Source organism: Lagenorhynchus albirostris, chromosome 2, assembly GCF_949774975.1.
Source record: "Lagenorhynchus albirostris chromosome 2, mLagAlb1.1, whole genome shotgun sequence".
Classification (NCBI taxonomy): domain Eukaryota; kingdom Metazoa; phylum Chordata; class Mammalia; order Artiodactyla; family Delphinidae; genus Lagenorhynchus; species Lagenorhynchus albirostris.
This window is the reverse complement of record NC_083096.1, coordinates 75,111,614-75,124,891: the sequence shown is the minus strand read 5'-3', so window position 1 is coordinate 75,124,891 and position 13,278 is coordinate 75,111,614. Positions and strand designations below refer to the sequence as shown.

General features: G+C 40.4%; 1 protein-coding gene, 1 long non-coding RNA gene and 1 pseudogene across 2 annotated transcripts in view; 1 reads left to right on the top strand and 2 right to left on the bottom strand.

The window, feature by feature from the left end:
• NUP210L (nucleoporin 210 like) overlaps positions 1-13,278 on the bottom strand; it is a 77,465-nt gene that overhangs the window by 18,801 nt on the left and 45,386 nt on the right. Inside the window, exons 16-27 of the mRNA XM_060137856.1 lie at positions 12,166-12,254; positions 11,853-11,957; positions 11,456-11,557; positions 10,082-10,210; positions 9,416-9,543; positions 7,883-8,015; positions 6,490-6,552; positions 5,944-6,123; positions 5,464-5,544; positions 5,244-5,375; positions 1,920-2,078; positions 641-732 (exon numbers count right to left, since the gene is read on the bottom strand). Of these exons, the coding sequence (XP_059993839.1) occupies positions 641-732; positions 1,920-2,078; positions 5,244-5,375; positions 5,464-5,544; positions 5,944-6,123; positions 6,490-6,552; positions 7,883-8,015; positions 9,416-9,543; positions 10,082-10,210; positions 11,456-11,557; positions 11,853-11,957; positions 12,166-12,254 (1,393 nt within the window). The remainder of the gene's footprint in view (positions 1-640; positions 733-1,919; positions 2,079-5,243; positions 5,376-5,463; positions 5,545-5,943; positions 6,124-6,489; positions 6,553-7,882; positions 8,016-9,415; positions 9,544-10,081; positions 10,211-11,455; positions 11,558-11,852; positions 11,958-12,165; positions 12,255-13,278) is intronic.
• On the bottom strand, positions 4,419-4,835 carry LOC132516439 (cytochrome b-c1 complex subunit 10-like; annotated as a pseudogene).
• On the top strand, positions 5,156-12,619 carry LOC132513520 (uncharacterized). The gene is made up of 5 exons (XR_009538495.1): positions 5,156-7,246; positions 7,746-8,039; positions 10,609-10,691; positions 11,406-11,479; positions 12,368-12,619. It is a non-coding gene; the product is annotated as an uncharacterized LOC132513520 (long non-coding RNA).

The window sequence follows — 13,278 nt, the reverse complement described above, 5'->3', positions numbered from 1 at the left end:
TACCAAGGGCCAACTGTATTCAAACAAATACTTGTACGTGAATGTTCATAGCAGCACTATCCACAATAGCTAAAAGGGGAAAACAAACCAAAGTCCACAATAGCTAAAAGGGGAAAACAAACCAAAGTCCACCAACAGATGACTGGGTAAACAATGTGTTACATTCATACAATGGAATATCATTCAGTCATGAAAAGGAATGAAGTACCAATACATGCTACAATGTGGATGAACCTCGAAAACATGTTAACTGCAAGAAGCCGACAGAAAAGGTCACGTATTGTATGATTTCATTTACATGAAATACACAATATTTAAATTCACAGAGACAGCTGATTAGGTGATTGCTAGGGACTGAGAGAAGGGGAGAACGGTGAGAGACTGCTTAATGGGTATGGGCCTCCTTTGGTGGTAATGAAAATGTTTTGGAACTAGAGGTGATGGTTGTATAATACTGTGTATGTACTAAACGCCAGTGAATTGTACAATTTAATTTTATGTTATATGAATTTCACTTCAACTAAAAAAAATTATTTGTAGGTTAGAAAAATCACCTTAGAAGGCAATTTTTTTTCCATGTGCAGTGTTTCTCTGAGGGTAAAGTTGGATCCTGGCCTGTCTTCTTCTCCATTCTCCTTACCTGTTGGTATGGAGTTTGAGCTGAGAATTCATGGGCATCAGAATTTGTTCAGGTTGGCACTCTGGGTAGAAAAGTTGGAGTTTTTCAAACACCTAGAATGAGAAAATGATGTTTTCCTCATTTCCGGAAAAGACAAATGATGACCTTTACTCACAAATGGACAACTACAAATCAAGTCTGCCCAATTTCAATTTAGCCCAATGTCCCACAGTTCTGCTTTCCAAAATGAGCCACGCATTTAAAACTTATTTAGGTAGTGTAGAATATATAACCTCATATTAGCCCTGCTTCTGACTACAAGGGACTGGGCATAGTTTACACTTACCACATCCCCTATATTACTTAGATATTAGGTATGAAATAATTTTGAAATTTCTAATTTTTTAAAATAAATTTATTTATCTTATTTATATTTGGCTGTGTTGGGTCTTTGTTGCTGTGTGCAGGCTTTCTCTACTTGTGGCTCGTGGGCTCTAGAGCTCAGGCTCAGCAGTTGTGGCGCACAGGCTCAGCTGCTCCGCGGCATGTGGGATCCTCCCGGACCAGGGCTCGAACCTGTGCCCCCTGCATTGGCAGGCGGATTCTTAACTACACCACAAGGGAAGTCCCATTGAAATTTCTAATTTTAGTTCTAATAACCTGAAAAGAGATTTGAGAATGAAGAACCTGTAGTATTTAATTAGCAAGGGCACTATTCTGGTCTTCTGCCTTCTGGTAAAGTGCTTTTTCCTCTACCCCTTACTGAATCAGGGAACCAAAGCCAAAATAAAGGAAAGAAAAAAAAATTAGTCCCAAATTCAGAGGTAGAGAAACTTATTTGCCCCACACAAAAAACAGTTTTTCTTTGAGTTCTAAAAACAATAGGGCCATGTAGCTTTCAGCTTGAGAACATCTGTAGAAACTATTTGTACTCTCATACCTTACCAGAAGTTAGGATAGGATTTCATTCTACCTGTGAGTATAGCTAAGTGGACTGTATCATAATATCTGTGTTAGGCAGAACAAATCAGAAATTAATTCCTCTTTAGTTATTATGTGTTCATATACTGTATTCACTGCGTTGGGAGTTGAGGGGAGTGCATGTGCTGTAGTTTCTAATGTCAGTGCTCATAGAAGCAATTAGCAGGAATAACAAAGATCTAGAAACCATAAGCCTATTCCAGAGATCCCTTTAGCAATTTCTCTATCTCTATACAGACTAAGCTCTTCATGGATGGTAAGAGAATATAACTTTCTTCTCCTTGATATACAGAAACAAGATTTAGCTTTGGGACCTTACCAGGATCTGAACTTCATCAGACAGTTCCAACAAATTCCCCTCAAACTGCCCAGAGGAACTGTTCATACAGCGGACAGTGACTTTGATACTGGTCCGACCAGCTGCTTTTGTGTGGACAACCATGGCAAAGTTATTCTCTGCTGGGAGTTGTAGAAAAACCTAGACCGTAAAGGGAAGGATTAAGAAATATTCATGAATAAACACTGTGCCCTTCCCTCTTTGTTGAAAATAGCTATCTAGAAAAATTAGAGTTCCAGGCTTATCTTCCCTCCCCTTCCCTTCCCTTCCCTTCCCTTCCCTTCCCTTCCCTTCCCTCCCCTCCCCTCCCCTTCCTTCCTCCTTTCCTTCCCTCCCTCCTTCCTCCCTCCCTTCTTTCTTTCTCTTCCTTCATTCCTCCCTTCCTTCCTTCCTCTGCACCTTGAGGCTTGTGGGATCTTAGTTCCCCAACCAGGGATTGAACCCGAGCCCCTGCAGTGAAAGTGCCAAGTCCTAACCACTGGATCACCAGAGAATTCCCCCAGGGTTTATTTTCATATTGGTTTATTTTCATATTCCCAGAAACATAGTCACCCCTAAAGTAAACTTCTGTGTTCAGTGCTCAACTAATTCTGGAAAGACTCCTATGCAAGAATTCTTATCTTGCAAGAAGTCAATTCATTGATAGGAGAAGAATGGAAATGAAGGAAGGGGTATCCTCAGTAGCTTGAAACAGTAGAACTTGAGATGAGAGAAGTGAGGTAATCTACTCCTGGAGTTCAGAGTGGTAGCAAGGAAGGAAGAGGACAAGAAAGGGAAGCTGTTGTTTTAGGATTGTGTTAAACTAGCTGACCATTTCCTCACTTGCTTCACTCACCATTCTAGTCTAGACTGGATAAGGATTAGGCCTTGACAGATTTCTGGTAAGAGGGAAGGGAGGGCCAACACCAAGGCAAATGTTATTTATTTATGTTTGTTTGTTTATCAGGTCTTAGTTGTGGCAGGCGGGCTCCTTAATTGCAGCTCGCCAGTTCCTTAGTTATGGCATGCGAACTCTTAGTTGCAGCATGCATGTGGGATCTAGTTACTGGACCAGGGATCAAACCCAGGCCCCCTGCATTGGGAGCGCGGAGTCTTAAGCACTGTGCCACCAGGGAAGTCCCCTAAGGCAAATATTGAAGTAGGCACTTGCCTACCTTTTTGGCACTCATTTCACGTTCTCTCTCCTCTGCATTTTTGCTGTCTGGAGCGTTCAAGACCTTCCTTCACTCTCTTGACTCATACAGAGTTCTAAGTTCCAAATTCACCTTTCCCTCCTCCCCTACATAAAAATTCCCATCTCTTTGTGCAGATTTCAATCAATTGTCTGGAAGCAAGTCTTATGCTAAAGAATGAGTGGTTTATAATTGTTTAATCCAAGTGAATTTCTAAATGGTGACACCACAGTGCAGGAAGTCTACCTTGTAGGGCATTAGAGACCTTTCTATTGAGGTCGAAGGCAGGGGAAGAAAATCTTTGTATGGCTCTCAATCATTTCTTCCGTTAGAGTGATTATTTAGATAAGAAAATTAGAGGAAGGGAGAAGTAGAATAGATGCTAAGACCTAGGCCATCCCCTCCTTTCACACAATTCCTATTTGCTATTCAAGAAAAAAAGCCAAATCCTTCTGCAGAACTCTACCAAACTAAGTACAGTTCTATCTCTCCTCAGTTCCAAGTATAACCAGGCTCTGTGCAGTCCATGACAGATAGAAGACTCAACCACTAGAGTTTCCCTAGATTACAGATCTAGGATATTTTAAGAAAATTGGAAATTTTAAATTTTTTCCAGACTTTTCTTTTTAGCTGGCTCCAGAAATGACCTAATTCTAGCTTCTGTAACCACTCTGATCTCTCTCAAAGTCTAATTCTTTGTTTTTGTGGGCACTGAGTTGTGACCTACTGGGTACCTTGGCCCCAGGTTCCTTCTTCCTAAGGTAAAGCTCAGACCTAAGTGGCTGCCACTGATCCTGGACCATCTTGGGTGGGTTCCATTAAACTGATGATCAAGTAACAACGTTGTGAAGTAGGTAAAGTTTGTAGCATCCACCTCTTTTTTTTTTTTTTTTCTTTTTCAGGTTTCAGAGTAAGGTTTAGTGCTATATGTATTAAAACATCAAAGCTGAGCTTCCCTGGTGGCGCAGTGGTTGAGAGTCCGCCTGCCGATGCAGGGGACACGGGTTCGTGCCCCGGTCCGGGAAGATCCCACATGCCGCAGAGCGACTGGGCCCGGGAGCCATAGCCGCTGAGCCTGCGCATCCGGAGCCTGTGCTCCGCAACGGGAGAAGCCACAACAGTGGGAGGCCCGCATACCGCAAAAAAAAAACAAAAAACAAAAAACATCAAAGCTATTTTAAAAAACATAAAGACTCATGTTGCAGTGTGGATTTCCTCAATAGCCATCCTGAGGGCGTTGGCCATTCCAGATCCAGCAGGTGAATTGGGAGGAGCCGGTACCACCAAAGGGAACCGTGGAGGAGTTTAATTAATTGTCCTTCTTAAATTTGCCATTGATATAAGGTCCAGAATCAGCTGCCAGTTGGTGGCCCACAACAGCCCCATGACACCCATGGCACCCTTCATGCTCAAGGTAGGATTCCAGTTCTTCCCCAGCTCCTAGTAGTGTGGGCCCAGGAGTGTGCTCAGCAACCACCTTTCTTTTTTTTTTTTTTTTTTTTTTGCGGTATGCGGGCCTCTCACTGCTGTGGCCTTTCCCGTTGCGGAGCACAGGCTCTGGACGCGCAGGCTCAGCGGCCATGGCTCACGGGCCCAGCCACTCCGCGGCATGTGGGATCTTCCAGACCAGGGCACGAACCTGTGTCCCCTGCATCGGCAGGCGGACTCTCAACCACTGTGCCACCAGGGAAGCCCGCAACCACCTTTCTTAATGTCAACTGCCCATCATGCACTACAAACATGATTATTAATATAATTGTGTCTGAACATGTTGAAAGATTATATATTTAAACTTTATGTATAAATACTTTATATTCATAATGTGTTATTCATGTAACACAGTATCTGCTCACAAATACAACATTATACAACAACAAATACATCAAAGGAAGCATTGCTTTGTTGAGAGCTCTTTCCAGCAAAGTATGTTAAACATCATATAGTATTATCTGAATACTCAAATTTGGATTCTTCATATGATTTTCAGGTTTCCAGCATTCACAGAACAATTGGAAAAAGAGTAAGTAATAATATTGTGTACTTTAGAAGTGAGTTAGTCTAAAACTTATGATGAAATAAAATAAATTTAGTATCAAGATCCCTAAGGTAATATAATAAACAGATAAGTTTATACCTCTGAATGCCTGGGCACTAGATCCAATACGTCCCTTTTGCTCATGGACCAATGGAATGTGAGCCCAGGGTTGGCATTGCTGAAGGAGAAAGGGGTCTGGGTACTGGTCACTCCCATGACATAAACTGGCATCTGAAAATGAAGAGTGGTTTTGTGCTATACATCCTGTCCAGCTGGCATTATCAAAGTAATGAACCCGGAACAGAGCCATCCTACTGACCTCAGTAGCTGTGATGAGTCGAGTTGCAGCTGCAAGAATCCTAACAGCCCTTAGCTGCACAACTTCAATCTGCACTTCATCCTGCTCAACAGGGTGGAGAGCAAGCTTAGGCTAAGAGGAAGTGTCTGTGGGGTGGATGCTTATGATAACTAGTTTTTTTGTTGTTGTTTGGGGCATTCAACAACAACAACAAACATGCCATAGATATAGGTTTTTTGTTTGTTTGTTTTTGTTTGTTTTGTATTTGTTCTTGAAACAATTCCTTAAGTATAGGGACTATGTCTTATAACAATGCCAATACTCTGTGGGTTTTTCACTGAAGATTACATATTTCCCATGCCTGGTTAAGAGAATACCAAATGAGGGGACTGAAAAGACTTCCCTGGGCTGTTGACACCCTCCCCATCACTATTTCTTCCTCTACCTCCCAGTGATTCCCAGATGGAGGAGTAGAAGCAGAGCAGAACAAAGAACCAATACCTGGGAAAACACAATGACTTTTCCAGTATCTTCATTTACTGTCTGGATGGTGCCATGGACCACAGCTCTGCCAACTACCTTCCCTGTAACTTGGCCCCTCCTATTAACAACAGCCACGGTCTGATTACTGATGGAGAAGTGAATGATAGATTGAGGCTGAGGGCCACCTTCAGACATTACCTGGAATGTAAACACACCAGTGAATGCCTGGACCTTGGGGAGAAGTCACATCTCCTTTCCCAACCTTTTGTCCCAATAACTCGACTTTTTCATCTTCCCCCACTTTCCAACCAGCATATGCCACATCACCTCAAATGCACATGAGATGGAAGTGCTATAAATGATCCATGGGATTCCAAGAATTAGTTCATACCATGTTTCTCATAGAACAAAGAAAATACTAATTTTCTTCTTTATCAAATCCTGTTGTACTTGGCTGAGAGTAGACAAGGGAAGGTCAACAGGAAGAGGTGTATGTGTATGTGTGTGTTGGGGTGGAGCAGAGGTGGGATTGGGAGAAAGCCTCATTTCTGGCTTTTGGATCACCTGCATCATATTAGTTGGAATCAGTGTCATTTTCTCTGGAACAAGTCTGAATGGAGGAAACACCTTGAAGGAGAAAACCAAAAGGACAACAGTGATTAACTACAGTCAGGTTCATAGTAAATGATCACGTAGCTTATTCTAAGGAAAAAAATCCTAATTATGTACAATGAAGTTATATACAAAAATGTATTTTATTTATAAATGCAAATTTTATTTATAATAGCAAAAAATTATAAATTACTTAAGTGAGAATGATTAAATAAGTTATTACGTATCCACTCACTGTAATAAAAGTGGTCATTAAGATTATATTTACACAATGAGATGTCATCTCACACCAGTCAGAATGGCCATCATCAAAAAATCTAGAAACAATAAATGCTAGAGAGGGTGTGGAGAAGAGGGAACACTCTTGCACTGCTGGTGGGAATGTGAATTGGTACAGCCACTATGCAGAACAGTATGGAGGTTCCTTAAAAAACTACAAATAGAACTACCATATGACCCAGCAATCCCACTACTGGGCATATACCCTGAGAAAACCATAATTCAAAAAGAGTCATGTACCAAAATGTTCATTGCAGCTCTATTTACAATAGCCTGGAGATGGAAACAACCTAAGTGTCCATCATCGGATGAATGGATAAAGAAGATGTGGCACATATATACAATGGAATATTACTCAGCCATAAAAAGAAACGAAATTGAGCTATTTGTAATGAGGTGGATGGACCTAGAGTCTGTCATACAGAGTGAAGTAAGTCAGAAAGAGAAAGACAAATACCGTATGCTAACACATATATATGGAATTTAAGGAAAAAAAATGTCATGAAGAACCTAGGGGTAAGACAGGAATAAAGACACAGACCTACTTGAGAGTGGACTTGAGGATATGGGGAGCGGGAAGGGTAAGCTGTGACAAAGCGAGAGAGAGGCATGGACATATATACACTACCAAACGTTAAGGTAGATAGCTAGTGGGAAGCAGCCGCATAGCACAGGGAGATCAGCTAGGTGCTTTGTGACCGCCTGGAGGGGTGGGATAGGGAGGGTGGGTGGGAGGGAGACGCAAGAGGGAAGAGATATGGGAACATATGTATATGTATAACTGATTCACTTTGTTATGAAGCAGAAACTAACACACCATTGTAAAGCAATTATACTCCAATAAAGATGTAAAAAATAAATAAAAAAAGATTATATTTACAATTACCTTTCTTTTCTACTTTTTTTCTTTTTTTGGACATGCCTCACAGCTTGAGGGATCTTACTTCCCGGACCAGGGATGGAACCTGCGCCCTCAGCAGTGAAAGCGCAGAGCCCTAACCACTGGAAATTTATAAAATTTATAAAGAAGACGAAGTATGAATTTTGGATGAGATAATTTCCTTACTTCAATTTGCCGAGGAGCCGACGTGAATTTTCTCCCCATCTTGTCCCTGGCAATAGCCACAAGTGTGGTTTGCCCAATAGTGATAGCTCGAAGGATATAATTTTCAGAGTATTCGTCCTGTTTCTCCATTAGCCTGCAAAGACCCACAAATTTCTAGGTGAGAAAAATTTGGTTTTAAGAGTAGACAGTTATACATCTTTCTAAGGTGCTTAACATTTTCTGCTTTCTTTTCTTTTCTTTTTTTTTTTTTGGCCATGTGGTGCAGCTTGTGGGATCTTAGTTCCCCGACCAGGGATTGAACCCGGGCCCACGGCCCTGAAAGCGAAGAGTCCTAATCACTGGACCACCAGGGAATTCCCAATCTTCTGCTCATATTAACTCAGCTTAGAAGGAACTACCAGAAAATGACTTCCAGAGTCAAGACAAAGTTCATAGCAATGGCAGAAGGCTCCTGAAGGGCAAAAATTTGTCCTTGGTCTCCAAAGGGATAAGAGCAATATAAACATAGACTGGCAAAACTGCAAATGCTAAATTGCCTCAGAATTCCTGTATCTTCCCTTTTGCAGAGGGCAATACCAGTGCCTCTACTTCTAGATTTTTTAAAGGTCCTCAAGTCTGAAGCACCCCCAAAGGATATCATCCAAGGAGAAGTTTCATATAATGGAAATATTAATGAGACACATGATTTTAGGCCCAAAATAAGACATCTGAGGATCTGGAAGGGGTATTTTGTAGAGAGCTGAATATGGGAAGAGAGTATGGGCTGAAAGGTACCGTTACAAAAAAAGGAAAGAAGAAAATCTGAAATAACCTAAGGGAGAGCTAACCAGGCTACCAGGAGGGATATTCTTGTGGTATTAAGCATAGGGAGAAAGAAGTATATTTTTTAAAGATTTATTTATCATTTATTTATTTTATTTTATTTATTTGTGGCTGCGTCAGGTCTTAGTTGCGGCAAACGGGATCTTCACGCTGGCTTCTCTCCAGTTGTGGCACACAGGCTCCAGAGCGCGTGGGCTCTGTAGTTTGCAGCACGCAGGCTCTCTAGCTGAAGCACACAAGCTCAGTAGTTGTGGCACATGGACTTAGTTGCCCCGCGGCATGAGGGATCTTAGTTCCCTGACCAGGGATTTAATCCACGTCCCCTGCATTGTAAGGCGGATTGGTTTTTAAAATAAATTTATTTATTTATTTATTTTTGGCTGTGTTGGGTCTTCACTGCTGCGCGCGGGCTTTCTCTAGTTGCAGCGAGAGGGGGCAACTCTTCATTGCGGTGTGTGGGCTTCTCACTGAGGTGGCTTCTCTTGTTGTGGAGCACGGGCTCTAGGTGCGCGGGCTTCAGTAGTTGTGGCGCACGGGCTTAGTTGCTTCGCGGCATGTGGGATATTCCCCGACCAGAGATAAAACCCGTGTCCCCTGCATTGGCAGGCGGATTCTTAACCACTGCACCACCAGGGAAGTCCCTAAGGCGGATTCTTTACCACTGGACCACCAGGGAAGTCCCCAAGAAAGGAGTATTGAAATGGTACTCACGTCAGGGTGACAATGGCAGAAGCCAACTGCAGTTTGAGCTCCATATTCCTGAAGTATTTATTTTGGAACGGGCGTTTGGAAGGGCCAAGAACCCTCACAGTTGCTAACACAGCTTTACCTATTTCAACCTAGTGGTTAAAAAACAAAAATTAAAAAAAATAATTTTTTAAAGGTAATTTTAGTAGAGATGTCTCATTCACCTAGGGCCGTTTAAGTCTTAGAGGTGGCAAGCTCTTTTTTTCATGCTAAATGTTCCTGGTCAGCCTTTGATCTAGTAAGCCTAATCTATGTGTATTCTTTTAAGTTGTTCTTTTAAGTTGTTCTTTTTTTTTTAACTTTTTTTTTTTTTTTTTTTTTTTGGCCATGCCCTGTGGCACATGGGATCTTAGTACCCTGACCAGGGATCGAACCCACACCCACTGCATTGGAAGCATGGAGTCTTAAACACTGGACCACCAGGGAAGTCCCTAAGTTGTGCTTTAACACTCTATTTATCTTCATCATGTTTAGTGTTGGAATTGTGTTTTTTAAGGGCAGGTATTTCCATTAATATCATCAAAGGGCCTGGTATACACACATGGTAGCTGAGCACAGACTATATTAGGTGATGCTAACAAGTGAGAATGACGCCTGCTTCATTTAAGAGAGAAAGCAAACATCTCTCACCTTATCAATCAAATCAAGCTCCAGCTCTTGCATGTCTGACACCGTGAGGTGAGCCATTGCTGGACCCAAGAAAGCCAAACACAGGTCATAGACCTCCAAGCTGAGAAATCCTGGATGTACTGGAACTAACTAGAAGGAAGAAGATGGTAGCTGGGTAAAGAAGCAAACATGCTCCAAGCATAATCATAGCAATTATTTCCACCCAAAGTGGAAAATACAATATCTTACTTTCTTTGTGATGGGAACTCTGAGAGGTCACATTATATGTTTCAGGCATAGCACAATATGTACCCTTAAAGTGTTGTTTCAGTTTGTGGCAAAATATGTACCCTTAACAAATACTAACTGATAAAGAGCAGAGTTTAAACTGATTGATTTCAAGCAGAATCCAACATACATATCCAGCTTCTTAATTATGAACAGGGAAAGGATTCAGGAAGAAAATCATGTACATTTATATGCAATCACAAGGAGGGAGAGAAAATACTGGGTGGACTGATACTTTGTTTTTCCTTCTTGTACTACAGCTCCTGCACAGCAGCATGGTTTTTCACATGCTTTGCCCATAGGGCCTCAATCTCCTCTTTTAAAAAGCAACATTATGACTACAGTAAGTTACATTCCTTTGAGCTCTTTGAAGGAAATAAATACATATGTTAATATAATATATTTTTTTATTATTACAAGTCAACTAAAAGCAAATCTCTTGGCATATTGACTATGGAGTCAGCTTAATATTTTAAGTTGCCATGTCCTGGCTGAAAATACCATATACTCAAATTATAAAGTCAATAGTATATCTAACTATCCACACAGTTCTGTGCTTTTAAATTTATAAAAATTAACCTTCTTTTAATGGAAATCTTATAATTAGATGTCTCCTACACTGTTTCCATTCAATCAGAGCCAAAAATTGCCACATATTGTAGCTAGTTACAGAAAAAAACAAACAAAAAAACCCTCTTTTTTTCTTGAAGAATCTATGATGTAGGTTAAAAAAGGAAAAAGACACAAATGTTATTTTTTCAGTTTTGTTTTGTTTTGTTTTGTTTTGTTTTGTTTTTTTTGAGGTACGCGGACCCCTCAGTGTTGTGGCCTCTCCCGTTGCGGAGCACAGGCTCCGGACGCGCAGGCTCAGCGGCCGTGGCTCACGGGCCCAGCCGCTCCGCGGCATGTGGGATCTTCCCAGAGCGGGGCACGAACTCGCGTCCCCTGCCTCGGCAGGCGGACTCTCAACCACTGCGCCACCAGGGAAGCCCACAAATGTTATTTTTTGTAAAAAGTTTGAGACACCCAATAAAAATTTTCCAATCATTCTCCTAAGAATGAGCTTTGACCTGAGACCATCAGTCTGGGAATATCTCTAGAACTCACCTGGACAGAGCTTTCTGCTTCCAGGTAAGTGATGGTGGCAATGTCTTGCTCACTACTGTTGACTAAAAAATAACCAGATCCTTCCACAAGGCTAAATATTTCCTATGGAAAAATCAGACAAACAATATTCTGTTCCCTTTGGTTTATAAAAAATTCAAAGAAAATAACTTCTACTTACCTAAGAAAGAGTATGAAATTAAAAGATTACGGTCAGTGGACAAAAGACAAAATATGACTATTAAAGTATTACTGCTAAGGATAATTATTATATATGCATTATATATGTGAATCACTGATTTTCAACACATAAGTGAGCTTTTTTATTGTTATACTATTAATTTTAATAACCTCTCCCCTCCAATATGATTCTATTTAGCTAGACCCGTATAGCTTCTACCTTCACATCAGGGTGGTTATAGATGGTAGCATTCTCAGGCGATACTGTTACATCATCTACCAGGAGCAGCTCTACAGCTGCAGATCTGGGCAAGTTGGAAAGTTCCTAGAAATGTAATAAGAACCACAAAGGTAAATACAAACTTTTAATTCCTCAGCTCAGTGAGTGAAGATTCCAGTACTCTTTCAAGTGCCAAAGATAACAGATTCATAGAGGTGCATAGTTCTCAGATTTACATCAGTTATATAAATGACTTCTAAGGAGCCTTAAATTTCAGTTAATTAATATTTTTTATATAATAGTCTCCATTTACCTTTGGACTTTCCTTCTCTGAATAGCCCACAAAATTGACTCCAATGAGTACAGTCCCTTTTATCTGATGTACTTTAAGGATTCTTTGACCTGGAGACATGCAAAAAAGTACCCTGTGAGAAACAATAACATGTAGAATACAAAAGTGTCTCTAGAAAACCAAAAATATGCCCTAATTTTTTCCAAATGGTGTTTTATTTCAGGGAGAAAAACAAAAACAAACCCAAAAAACAGTGAATAAGGAAATACACAAGAAACAGAAAACTGGGGTTCTATGCTGACTCTGCAATTATATTCCTATGTGACCTTGGGCAATCACTTTATTTCTCAGTTCCTTTATTAAATGAGGGGTTGGGACAGACAAAATCTAAAATTCTTTCCAGCTCTAATGGTTTGTGAGTCCAAAAATAAGCTGACAAGAGGGTATGGGAAAATTTGTTTGATTTAAAAATAAAAGTGAGAAATAAAGAGATTGTCCTTTGGGACTTTTCATGCTTCTAATCTGTTTTGTGTATGTAAATGTCATGTCAGTCCCTTACTCAAAAATTTTAAATGAAAAAAAAAATTTTTTTAATCGCTAACTAGTCCTTATTAGAGCAATTCAAACTACTTAAACTAGTACTTGAAGCTGTCCATAATCTGATCCTGCTTTACTCATTCATTCTTTTTTCTTTCTTTTTAATTTAACTAACATGAATGTGCCACTTTACTTAGGACAACTCTTATTTTATCCTCAACACATGATGATCATGCATAAAACTGTAAAGCATTTTCTCATGATGTTACATTCTTTCATTCAACAAAGATTTATTAAGGGCCTAACTATATGCTAGGCACTATGACAAGTAATTAGGATACAGAGATGAAGAAGAAAACAACACAGTTCTTACCTTCAAAGAAACCCACAGCTTAGGAGGGTGGCTGAGAGGTAAACCAACCACTGCAATACAGTGTGATAAGTACTATTATAGAAGTATGTACAGAGCACATAATACAGAATATATAAGAACACAAAGAAGGAATATTCTCCTTAGATTGGGAATATAGAGGAACAGAAAACTCCTAGATTACTAGAGGAAGATTTTAGCCTAGTGAAGATGCAAGTAAAGAGAAA